The sequence below is a fragment of the Mirounga leonina genome, unplaced genomic scaffold (genome assembly GCF_011800145.1).
Source record: "Mirounga leonina isolate KUSES-001 unplaced genomic scaffold, KU_Mleo_1.0 Mir_96, whole genome shotgun sequence".
NCBI classification, from domain to species: Eukaryota; Metazoa; Chordata; class Mammalia; order Carnivora; family Phocidae; genus Mirounga; species Mirounga leonina.
The window spans coordinates 2,686,079-2,698,642 of NW_023270871.1; the positions used below are offsets into that span (position 1 = coordinate 2,686,079).

General features: G+C 39.3%; 1 protein-coding gene across 1 annotated transcript in view; it reads right to left on the reverse strand.

Moving 5' to 3' along the window:
- Nucleotides 1-522: 522 nt before the first annotated feature.
- The window catches only part of LOC118006397 (ciliogenesis and planar polarity effector 1-like), a 136,598-nt gene continuing 124,556 nt past the window's right edge, over nt 523-12,564 (reverse strand). Inside the window, exons 47-49 of the mRNA XM_034999019.1 lie at nt 3,471-3,636; nt 1,379-1,437; nt 523-918 (exon numbers count right to left, since the gene is read on the reverse strand). Coding sequence (XP_034854910.1) covers nt 747-918; nt 1,379-1,437; nt 3,471-3,636 — 397 coding nt within the window. The 3' untranslated portion in view covers nt 523-746. The remainder of the gene's footprint in view (nt 919-1,378; nt 1,438-3,470; nt 3,637-12,564) is intronic.

Sequence of the window (12,564 nt, forward strand, 5' to 3'; positions counted from 1 at the left end):
CTCTAAAGTAGAAATTACATAATTATTATATTCCTAGAATCTCATATCAGTAATGAACTACATTTCAAAAGACCCAAATTCTAGCTCAGATTAATACATTCACTTGACATTGCTTATTCTGTACCTTAGTGATACATTTCGTGTTATAACAATTCTCAACAAATTATTCTTCATGTCTCACACCTTAAACTTGTTTCTTTCAAAGAAATTGTTTTTGGTTATCTGTCCATTTCAAATTATCTATGTATTTGGCAGTTATTTATGTATTTAATACCCTGCTTTATATTAGAAAAGATTCAAGGGAGTCTCTGGTATTTTGAGTAGACCCCAAATTATACACACACAAGTGATCTGCTTACATGTGGGTTTGTGTTGGGAAGAGACAGAGAAGAAGTGATAAGCTGGTAAGGACTGTTTCTGTAAGAGTAGAGCCAAGTGGAGAAACAGGGAGAGAACAGTTACGTGGCAGATTACAGAAAAGGAGGAAATGGAATTGAACGGGTATCAAAATTGTATTAGGTATGCCAAAGTGCTTTGTCATACCTTAAGAGATGTAATGACATTGTTATCTTTTTCCTTGGTGATTCTATAAACTTATCAAGACGTCGTAATTATGGGACCATGTTTTTCTTGATTTTCTTATTTCTGAGCATGGTAGATGCAAATACACTGAACTTGGGTGACAAAAGCACTAAATTCTTATCAGGCCTGACATAATCTTGCTGAACAACATGCCAAACTCTGTCTTACCTTCTTGGAGAAAGAGAGTGTTGCTCTCGGGAAATGTGAGCAGTTCTGGGTTTGTTAGGCAAGGCTTTCTGTGCAGTTGTTGGTAGTTGTACTGATTCAGATAACAGTTCATTCATCAGACTATATGCTTGTGAGATCCGCCGACTATAGTGGTCAGAGAGTAGCAATCTTCAGACAAAGAATTAAACAACATTTAATAAAAGAGTCATTTTCAGTTCATACCTCTAGAGGGAACGTAATGTTTGAAGATCACCTAGCATTTTTTTTCAATGCTTTTCAAATGCAAATTCATATTTCAGATTTCTGAAATCGATTAGGCAGAAATTAGTAAAGGTACCTGTAGTTATGACCCTTTGGGTATTTTCCAAAATGCACATACATATCTGGATTGGGAGAGGGAGGGCAATAGCAGAAATAAAAATCATGAAAATTTCAATGGAATAAATGATATTTGAAAGCAAATTCCTAAAAAGCCTAGTAGAGTCTATTTTCCTTGCAGTTATCTCTCATAAATTTCTGTTTATGGACAAAAAGGGGTTACTGTGAAGACTAGAGTTCCTCAGGCATTGTCTGTACCTCAGGTGTGCAAACTGGAAAGCGTGCTGGGGGTCCAGCTACCCAGGCTCACCTGTCCTTCTCGTTCTTCATCTTCTGTCTCAGCCTGATTTCCCGTGAAGTCATGTAAAACTGCACGAGAAATACCCAGTTAGTCCATTATGGTTCAGTTCAAATAATTAAACCCTTGTGATCCATGGGAAACATGAAAATTCCACTAATCAATTTTAATAGGAGGTTAAAACATATTTTTGCTATTCAGGAAACAGTGCAAAACACGGTCATATTTGATGAAGCTTCCTATCCCAAGCACCAAACACGAAAATGTTAAAGCATCATGTAATTAAAAACTAGTTTAATAAGTAGAATGCTAAATTCATGTATTTTCTCAAGAGAGAACCTTATCAGCTGCATTTATTTTAATTTAAATTCAATTAATTAACATATAGTGTCAGCTGCATTTAAAATGGGAAACATTTTAAGGATGAAGACACATACACTTCATACTCAGTCTTGTGATTATTCTCACTAACAGTGTGCTTGATAAAGCAGAAAGAAGTCAGACCTCTAAAGCTATCATTTTGATGTTTTAAAATGTCTACCAGTCACCTAATGTAGTATGTTCACTGCGACTTGAAAACTCCTCAAAACTTATGCACCAGGAGGCAAACTAGCAAGTGTCTTATTCCAGAATATTAAGAGTTACTACTGAGTTACGAATGAAGTCAAGTCCTTTTACACAAAATTTTGTATATAAAAATGTGCACACAGAAGTGCATGCACTCTCTGTAGGTCCTACATGGAAGCAGTGAGTGACAAATTAAAGGTCTTATTAATTTCTGATATAAATTCAAATGAAATTTTTAATCACATTAACCCCTCACTAATCCCATACCTTCACCTAAATAGAAGCTAAAAATAAACAGGTGCTTGCAGTTGTGAAGGAACAGTCAAAAAGTCAAAGAACCAAGCAATCCCAGTGCCCTCAGAGTTAATTTGTTCTAAATTTGGACACAATTCTAATTATCTGGGGTATTTGCTTGGTTGACAGAGAGGCCGATATCAGAACCCCCCGCCTGGCGGGGGAGGAGCACACACATAAACACATGCACTTGAAGCTTCTAGTCAGGTGCCTCAGCAGCCTTGATGGTCATTACCAGGTCCTTAAAACTCTCCACACAATGTTGTATTAACATCAGGGCACCCGGGTGGCTCAGTCGGTTAAGCCTCCACCTCTTGATTTTGGCTCAGGTCATGATCTCAGGGTCTTAGGATTCTATCCCTCTCTCTCTGCCCCTCCCTCCCACTCGTGTGTATATACGCGAGCACATGCTCTCTCTCTCTTAAAAAAAAGTTATATTAACACCAACATGCTTTCTCTAGACACAAGTTAAGTATGCAATTTATGTACTAGTTCACCTGCTTTTGCACCATTTGGTGTTTAAATGTGATAGCCATATCTGGAAAATTCACTTTTATAGAACATGTTCCCCTAACGATGTCGAATAAGATTAAGTACATTGTATTTTATTTCCAATTACAAAGTAAAAGATAAACTAAGTATAATTCAAATGCAATTTTCATAGTAATGTGATTATCAAAGTAACATTGCTTTATTTCACCTTCTGAAGAAAACTGCTTCTGACCAGCCACGGTGATGCCCCCGGTCAGGGCTCAGTGCATACATGTGGACAGTTTAAAGGGCAGCTGACACACATGCACACGCCACTGTACCCTTGGTACCTGACTGAACCATACTCTATTTTTTGTAGATAACTTGTGGATACAAAATTATTTTTTTAAATGGCTTTACTACACACAGTCAGTTGTTCAACTGCCACTGACTCTCACTGAAAATTAAGGGAACAGCTCCAACTGGTCACCAATCACTCAAGTCTCTTCACTTGGTTAAAATCAGCGAGAGCCATAATTAGCCTGGGGAAGAAAAAGTATTTAAGATAGCTCAACAGAACATGGTTTGTAGAATACCCTGCTATGTTTTGTTAAGGTAATTAACATTTTCTGACAAGTAAAATGGTGACATTTCTGTTTAATGAAAAATGCATCCAAATTACGTCAATCCTTTTCTTGAATATTTGCCAGGGAAACACTGCACGTATTCAGTGCTATCCCACTGCCCATTGCCCCTGATATTGCACACTTACTGGATTGCTCCTCGGGCAGAAAGGGTCATGTTCTTGCCCTCTCTTCTCCGCCAGCTGGTTTAAGTACTCTGCCATTCTTTCCTTGCGTTTTCTTTTCATCCACACCTGAATTTCTCTTCTTTCCTTCTCAGTTCTTTGTGTTCGTCTACCAGAAGAATGCTGAATTCTGAGAAATTTAACAGACAGGTCATCACTTGATTTTACATTTTTTATGGATCTAAGTAAACTAAATACTGTTTATTTGGAAAGGGATTTTTTTTTAAAGATTTTTTTAAAGTAATTTCTACACCCAACATGGGGCTTGAACTCAAAACCCTGAGATCAAGAGTCACACGTGCCACCGACTAAGCCGGTCAGCCGCCCCTGTTTGGAAAGATTTTTCCCATTCTCAAAAAGTAGTATACATTCATGTCTCTATCGACTTGCACCAACCTGTTCCCTGAAATCCACTGAAAATGATCTCAGAAAGCTCATCAACCACGACATCAAAAACTAATGATGTACTGTATGGTGACTAACATAACGTAATAAAATAATAAAATAAGAAGAAATTAAAAAGAAATAACAAAAAAAAAAGCTCACCAACAAGAAAAAAAGAAAGGAAAAGAAAGAAAAGGAAAGCAAAGCAAAGCAAAGCAAAGCAAAGCTCATCAATAGCCTCTTCATCCTACTGGACTTCTCTATAACATTTAATACAACTGGCTCCTCTTTTCTCTTTCATGGGTCTTATTCTAACTCTGAAAACACTGTGCAGCCTCCTACGTTGGCTCCTTTCATCTCTGCTCACCATTTCAATATTAATGTCTTATTAAAAGTTCTGTTTTGGACTTCTTCACCAATCCTCTTATTCCTGGACTATTTCAATCACTTTCAAAACTTACACTACAGAGATGACTTCTAAACAGCTGCCCTTGTGGATCTAGCGTCACATGCATGCCCATGCCATACTCCCCATGGGCTGGCCTGAGCTAGTTATGGCTGGCCCATTCCTGCAAGACACAGGACTCCTCTGATGGGCAACGCTGATGGATGTCTCACCGATGACCCAGCTGAAACTTTCCTGGAACACCGTACTCTGACACTCCACTTACTCAACCTCCTCTTCCCCCTTCCCTCTCTCCTTCAAGGGGTGGGCACACCTACACTGTGGTCTGATGCTTCCCCCCACTTCTGTGTCCCCCCCTTCCCCTCACAGGCCTTTCTCCCGATAAATGTCTTGCACATCTAATCCCATCTTGGCTTCTGCTTCTCAGATGATAGGAACTGACACAAGTAGTACTGAAAATAATCCAAGAAAACAGGTGGTGTGAGACAGGGATTTGAGGCAGACTCATCACCCAGCATGAGAGGAGAAGATCATCCATCATCCTAAATGGCAGGTCACTGGTACAAACAATGTGGTTTATACTGAAAACCTGCTTTTCCTTCTGGAAATCTGGATTTGGTATGTGCCAGGAAGAGGCTGCCTACTCAACCAGCACCCAAGAAAAACTCTGGGCACTGAGTCCCTAAATGAGCCTCCGTGGTGAACATAATCTCACGTGTGCTAGAGGAATTATGTCCTGTTGGGCCCGCACTGGGAGAAGATTCTTAGGAACCTGTGCCTGGTTTCCCTCAGAATCCACTGCATGCACTCTCTTCCCCTTGCTGGTTTTGCTTTGAATTCTCTTGTTGTAATAAATTAAGTCGTGAGTATGACTCTGTAAGTTCTCTAAGTCCTCCCAGTCAATCAGTGACCCTAAGGTGATCCTGGGGACCCCTAACACAGGATCAGATCCACACTGGGACTGTAGTCTGACAGTTGTCCCCACTTCCTCAGGCTCCTGCTCCTTTCTCCCTTACAGGTGCTTCTCCAAATAAATCTCATGCTCACCTAAATCTCATTTTGGCATTTGCTTCTGGGATGACCTAAAACTAATGTGCCAATGAATATTACTAACGGAATATTCTCCTGGCACCTTACAACATATCTGAAACTACATCCTCTATCTTGCCAAAAAAGTCACCATCAACTTAGTCATCCAAATAGAAATCATTCTCACTTCCTCCTGACAGCCTCCATGTTTACTCATGATTACTACCCTACACTCTCCATTCTGAGCCCCTTCATCTTTAGATTACTGAAATAAGACCTCCAGTTGGCTTCCATTTCTAGTTCAAAGCCCTTTGCTGACCCCCTTACTGCTTGCAGATAAGGAATGAGTGCCTTTGGTCCCCAATCTACAGCCAGCACACCCAGCCAGACCCTCTCTCTCCTTCCAAGGCATAAACTCCAGTCCTATCTAACTCCCAGCCCATATCTAATCATCACTCCTTTGCATTTTATATTCTTGCTGCCTTGAATACCCTTTGTACTATTTATAAGCAACATGACTTTCTATTGGTCCTTTGAAATACAGCTCAAACACCATTAACTAGTGAAGCTGCTGCCTTGGACTGACTCTCCCCACAAGCTCCCATAGCACCCTGATACAGTTTGGTCTTATGTCACACTCTTCCTAGAGTTCTATCTCCATTCAAGAGTACAAACCATATTTTTATTCTAAATCTTGATACTTAATACATTATTGATGAAATATTCATAACATTCATAAGACTCTTTTTTTTTTTTTTTAAGATTTTATTTATTTGACACAGAGAGAGAGACAGCGAGAGAGGGAATATAAGCAGGGGGAGTGGGAGAGGGAGAGGCAGGCTCTCCGCCAAGCAGGGAGCCCGATGCGGGGCTCCATCCCAGGACCCTGAGATCATGACCGGAGCCGAAGGCAGACGCTTAAAGACTGAGCCACCCAGGCGCCCCAAGACTGACTCTTATATAAACAAGCCAATAGGTATATATATATCCCATGGAAGCATTAGTAGGAGAGCCAGACTTTATTCTATCAGGAACCGGTTCTTGGATCAGGACACGTTGCAAGGAAAACATTTTAACCTAATATTCCAGGAAAAGACTATTTAATACGTATCCTAAGGATTAGTATTTAGGGCAAAGTACTATGGATGAAGTCTTTAATTGGGGTGCCTGGGTGGCTCAGTCGGTTAAGCAGCTGACTCTTGATTCTGGCTCAGGTCATGATCTCAGGGTTGTGGGACTGAGCCCCATATCAGGCTCCACACTCAGTGCAGTCTGCTTGTCCCCCTCCCTCCTCCTTTACCCCTCCCCCCACTTGCATGCAGGTACACACACACACACTCTCTTTCTCTAAAAATGAATGGATAAATAAAATCTTTTTTAAAAATCTTTAATTACTTCTACAAAGAAAGGATTAAATTTATGTTGTACTTGAAGTGATGACAGCTTCCAGGGAAGACAGTAGAGTAGGAGAACCCTAAGCTCATCTCATCCCATGGATATGATTAGGTAACACTGATATCAGTGTAAATAACCCAGAAAATGATCAAAGACTGGAAGAACAAACTCTCCACAGCTAAATGTAGAAAAGATGCCATATCAAAGAGGGCAGGAAGGGTGGAGACAGAGTCAGGGGCTAAATGGAACCACAGGACTGTCCACTGGAGGGAGGGATGCTGCGGGCATGGAGAGGGGAGAGAAATAGACCCTCACACTGAGGAGCCCACACAGGAAAAATGAATCCCCATAACATTTGGCTTAGAAAACCACAGGGGTTCAATTTTGCAAATTCTTATAATCAGCAGGACTTAAAACCTGGAACTTTAAACATCAGCAGGCTCAGCTCTGGAAGAGCCTGGAGGGAGAGAGGAAACTGAGTCCCTGCCCTTAAAGGGAGAGCACAAGAGACAGCCCTGCAGGATACAGCAGAGAAGAAGCAGTTTGAAAAATGCATGGGGCATTGGGGAGGGAGGTTTGTGAAGACACAGAGGAATATGTCCCAAATGAAAGAACAGGGCAGAATCACAGGAAGAAACCCATGTGAAATGGACATAGTAATATAACTGAGAGAGAACTTTAAATAATGGTTATAACACTGCTCACTGAAAAAAGAGTAAAGGACATCAGTGAGACCCTGAACAAAGAGATGGAAAACATAAAAAAGAACCAATCAGAGATGAATAACACAATAAATTAAATTAAAAGTACACTAGATGGAATGAAAAGTAGACTAGAGGAAATAGAAAAATGGATCAACAACCTGGAGGACAGAGTAATGGAAAGCAATCAAGCTGAACAGGTGAGAGAAAATAATAATACAAAATAAAAATAGTCTTAGGGCCTCAGCAACACCATCAAGTGTAATAACATTTGCATTATAGGGATCTCAGGAGAAGAGAGAGAAAAGGGAGCAGAAAATTTACTTCAAGAAAATAATATCTGAAAATTTCCCAAATCTGGAGAGGGAAACAGAAATTCAGATCCAGTAGGCACAGAAATCCCCCAATAAAATCAACCCAAGGAGGTCCACACCAAGACACATAGTAATTAAAATGGCAAAAAGTAGTGATAAAGAGAGAATTTTAAAAAGCAGCAAGAGAAAAGAAAACAGTTACATACAAGGGAAACCTCATAAGGCAATCAGCTGATTTTTCAGCAGAAACTGGGTAGGTCAGAAGGGAGTGGAATGATATATTCAAAGTGCTGAAAGGAAAAAACCTGCAGCCAAGAATACTCTATCCAGCAAGGCTATCATTCAGAATAGGAGATAAAGGAGTATCCCAGACAAACAAAAGTTAAAAGAATTCATGACCACTAAACCAGCCCTATAAGAAATGTCAAAGGGGACTCTTCAAGGTGTAAAGGAAAAATCGTAACTAGGAGTAAGAAAAGTAGGAAGTGCAAAAATAAGTATATGTATAAAAATCAGTCAAGGAACTCACAAAATAAAAGGATGTAAACTAGGACACCATACACCTAAAACACAGGAGGTGGGGAGAAGAGTAAAGAATGGGTTCAAACTTAAGCACACGTCAACTTAATATAGACTGCTATATGCATAAGATGTTATATACAAACCAAATAGTAACTACAAATCAAAACCGATAATAGATACGCAAAAAATAGAGAAAGGAATCCAAGTATATCACTAAAGAAAGCCAGCAAACCATGAGAGAACAGAGCAAGAGTAGAAAGGAACAGAGAAGCAGCACAAACACAACCATAAAACAAGTAACAAAATGGCAATAAGTACATACCTATCAATAATTCCTTTGAATATAATTGGACAAGCTACAAGAATTCTTCCTAGAAACATATAACCTCCCAAAACTGAAGCAGGAAGAAATAGAATATTTGAACAGACTGATTACCAGCAATAAAACTGAATCCATAATCAAAAAACTTCCAACAAACAAATCCAGGACCAGACAGCTTCACAGACAAATTCTACCAAACATGTACAGAAGAGTTAATATCTTTCCTTCCCAAACTATTCCAAAAAACGGAAAAGGAAGGAAAGCTTCCAAATTAATTCTATGAGGCCAGCATTACCTCAATACCAAAACCAGATAAAGACACTACAAAAAAAGAGAGAGAGAGAGAACTACTGTGGCACCTGGGTGGCTCAGTTGGTTAAGCATCCAACTCTTGATTTCGGCTCAGGTCATGATCTCGGGGGTTGTGAGAATGAGACCTGCATTGGGCTCCATGCTCAGCAGGGAGTCTGCTTGAGATTCTCTCTCCCTCTCCCTCTGCCCCTCCCCCCCACTCTCTAAAATAATAAATAAATCCTTAAAAAAGAGAGAGAACTATAGGCCAATATCTCTGATGAACACAGATGTAAAAATCCTCAACAAAATATTAGCAAACCAAATTAACAATACATTAAAAAAAATCATTCACTACAATTAAGTGGGATTTATTCCAAGGACTCAAGGGTGGTTCAATATTTGCAAATCAAGGGGTGCCTGGGTGGCTCAGTCATTAAGCGTCTGCCTTCAGCTCAGGTCATGATCCTGGGGTCTTGGGATTGAGCCCCGCATTGGGCTCCCTGCTCAGCAGGAAGCCTGTTTCTCCCTCTCCCACTCCCCCTGCATGTGTTCCCTCTCTCACTGTCTCTCTCTCTGTCAAATAAAATATTTTTAAAAAAATCTCCAAATCAATGTGATACATCACATCAAAAGAAAAAGGATAAAAAATATATAATCATTTCAATGGATGCAGAAAAAGCATTTGACAAAGTACAACATCCATACATGACAAAAACCTTCAATGAAGTAGGTTTAGAGGGAACATACCTCAACATAATAAAGGCCATGTATGAAAAACCCACAGCTAATGTCATACTCAATGATAAAAAACTTGAGAGCTTTTCCCCTAATATCAGAACAAGACAAGGATGTCCACTCTCACCACTTGCATTCAACATAGTTCTGGAAGTCCTACCTACACAATCAGACAAGAAAAAGGGGAAAAAAGGCATCCAAATTGGTAAGAAAGAAAGAAAACTTTCATTATTTGCAGATGACAAGATACTATATAGAGGAAACCCTAAAGACTCCACCAAAAAACTAGAACTGATAACTGAATTCAGTAAGGTGCAGAACACAAAATTAATATGCAGAAATTCATTACATTTCTATACACTAATAATGAAGTAGCAGAAAAAGAAATTAAGAAAACAATCCCATTTACAATTACATCAAAAATAATAAAATACCTAGGGAAAAACCTCACCAAGGAAGTGAAAGACCTGTATTCTGAAAATATAAAACAATGATGAAAGAAATTGAAAATGACACAAACAAATGGAAAGATATTCCATGTTCATGGACTGGGAGAACAAATATTGTTAAAATGTCAATACTGGGGCGCCTGGGTGGCTCAGTCATTAAGCGTCTGCCTTCGGCTCAGGTCATGATCCCAGGGTCCTGGGATCAAGCCCCGCATCAGGCTCCCTGCTCCACGGGAAGCCTGCTTCTCCCTCTCCCATTCCCCCTGCTTGTATTCCCTCTCTTGCTATGTCTCTCTCTGTCAAATAAATAAATAAAATCTTTAAAAAAAAAATAAAAGGGGCGCCTGGGTGGTTCAGTTGGTTAAGCGACTGCCTTCGGCTCAGGTCATGATCCTGGAGTCCCTGGATCGAGTCCCGCATCGGGCTCCCTGCTCGGCAGGGAGTCTGCTTTGCCCTCTGACCCTATCCCCTCTCATGTGTTCTCTCTCATTCTCTATCAAATAAATAAATAAAATCTTTAAAAAAAATTTTTAAAATTAAAAAAGAAAAAGAAAAAAAATGTCAATACTACCCAAAGCAATCTTTTTTTTTTTAGGATTCAATGCATCCTTATCAAAATACCAACAGTATTTTTCACAAATAACCCCACCATGTGTATGGAACCACAAAAGACTCCATGTAGCCAAAGCAATCTTGAAAAAGTACAAAGGTGGAGGTATCACAATACCAGATTTCAAGATATACCACAATGCTGTAGTAATCAAAACAGTATAGTCCTGGCACAAAAACAGCCACGTAGCTCAATGGGACAGAACAGAGAGCCTAGAAATAAACACACTATTATGTGGTTAATTAATCACTGGCAAATCAGGAAAGAATATGCAATGGGAAAAGATCGTTGTTTCCAACAAATGGTGTTGGGAAAACTGGACAGCAACATGCAAAACAATGAAACTGGACCACTTACACCAAACAGAAAAATAAATTAAAAATGGATTAAGGACCCAAATACGAGACCTGAAACCATAAAAATTCTAGAAGAGAGCACAGGCAGTACTATCTCTGACATTGGTTGTGCAACATTTTTCTACATGTCTTCTGAGGCAAGGCTTATAAAAGCAAAAATAAACTATTGGGACTACATCAAAATACAAAGCTTCTGCACAGCAAAGCAAACAATCAACAAAACTAAAAGACAACCTACTGAATGGGAGAACTATTTGCAAATGGCATATCCAATAAAGGGTTAGTATCCAAAATAGATAAAGAACTTACACAACCCCACACCAAATAATCCAATTAAAAAAATGGGCAGAAGACATGAACACACATTTCTCCAAAGAAGACATCTAAATGGCCAACAGACACATGAAAAGATGCTCAACATAACTCATCATCAGAGAACTGCAAATCAAAATCACAATGAGATATCATCTCACACCTGTCAGAATGGCTAAAATAAAAAACACAAGAATCAACAAGTGTTGGTGAGGATGTGGAGAAGAAGGAATCCTTGTGCATTCTTGGTGGGAATGCAGACTGGTGCAGCCACTCTGGAAAACAGTATGGACGTTCCTCAAAAAGTTAAAAATAAAACTACCTTATGATCCAGTAATTCCACTACTAAGTATTTTCCCAAAGAATACAAAAATACTAATTCCAAGGGAAATATGCAACCCCAATGTATATTGCAGTATTATTTACAATAGCCAAATTATGGAAGCAGCCCAGGTGTTCATTGATAGATGAATGGATAAAGAAGTGGTATGTATACACCATGGAATATTACTCAGTCATAAAAATGAATGAAATCTTGCCATTTGCAACAACATGGATGGAGCCAGGGAGCAGAGTATAATGCTAAGTGAAATAAGTCAGAGAAAGATAAATAAATACCGTATGATTTCACTCATATGTGGAATTTAAGAAACAAAACAAACGAACAACGAAAAAGAAAAGAGAAAAACCAAAAAACAGACTCTTAACTATAGAGAACAAACAGATGGTTACCAGAGGGGAGGTGGGTGGGGGATGGGTAAAATAGGTAAAGAGGATTAGGAGTGCACTTGTCTTGATGAGCACTGAGTAAAGTATGGAACTGCTGGATCACTATATTGTACTTCTGAAACTAATATAACACTGTATGTTGGGCGCCTGGGTGGCTCAGATGTTTGAGCATCTGCCTTCAGCTTGGGTCATGATCCCAGGGTCCTGGGATCGAGTTCCACATCAGGCTCCCTGCTCAGCGGGGAACCTGCTTCTCCCTCTCCCTCTGCCTGGCACTCCCCCCCCCCCGCCCCCCGCTTGTGCTCTCTCTGTGTCAAATAAATAAAATCTTAAAAAAAAAAAAAAAATTATATATATATATATATATATATATATATATATATAAAACACTGTATGTTAACTATACTGAAATTTAAAAAAAATCTCAAAATAAATAAATAAAGATATAATAATGACAACAAAAATAAAATAAAGTAATGAGACCTTGGGAAAACTCCCCA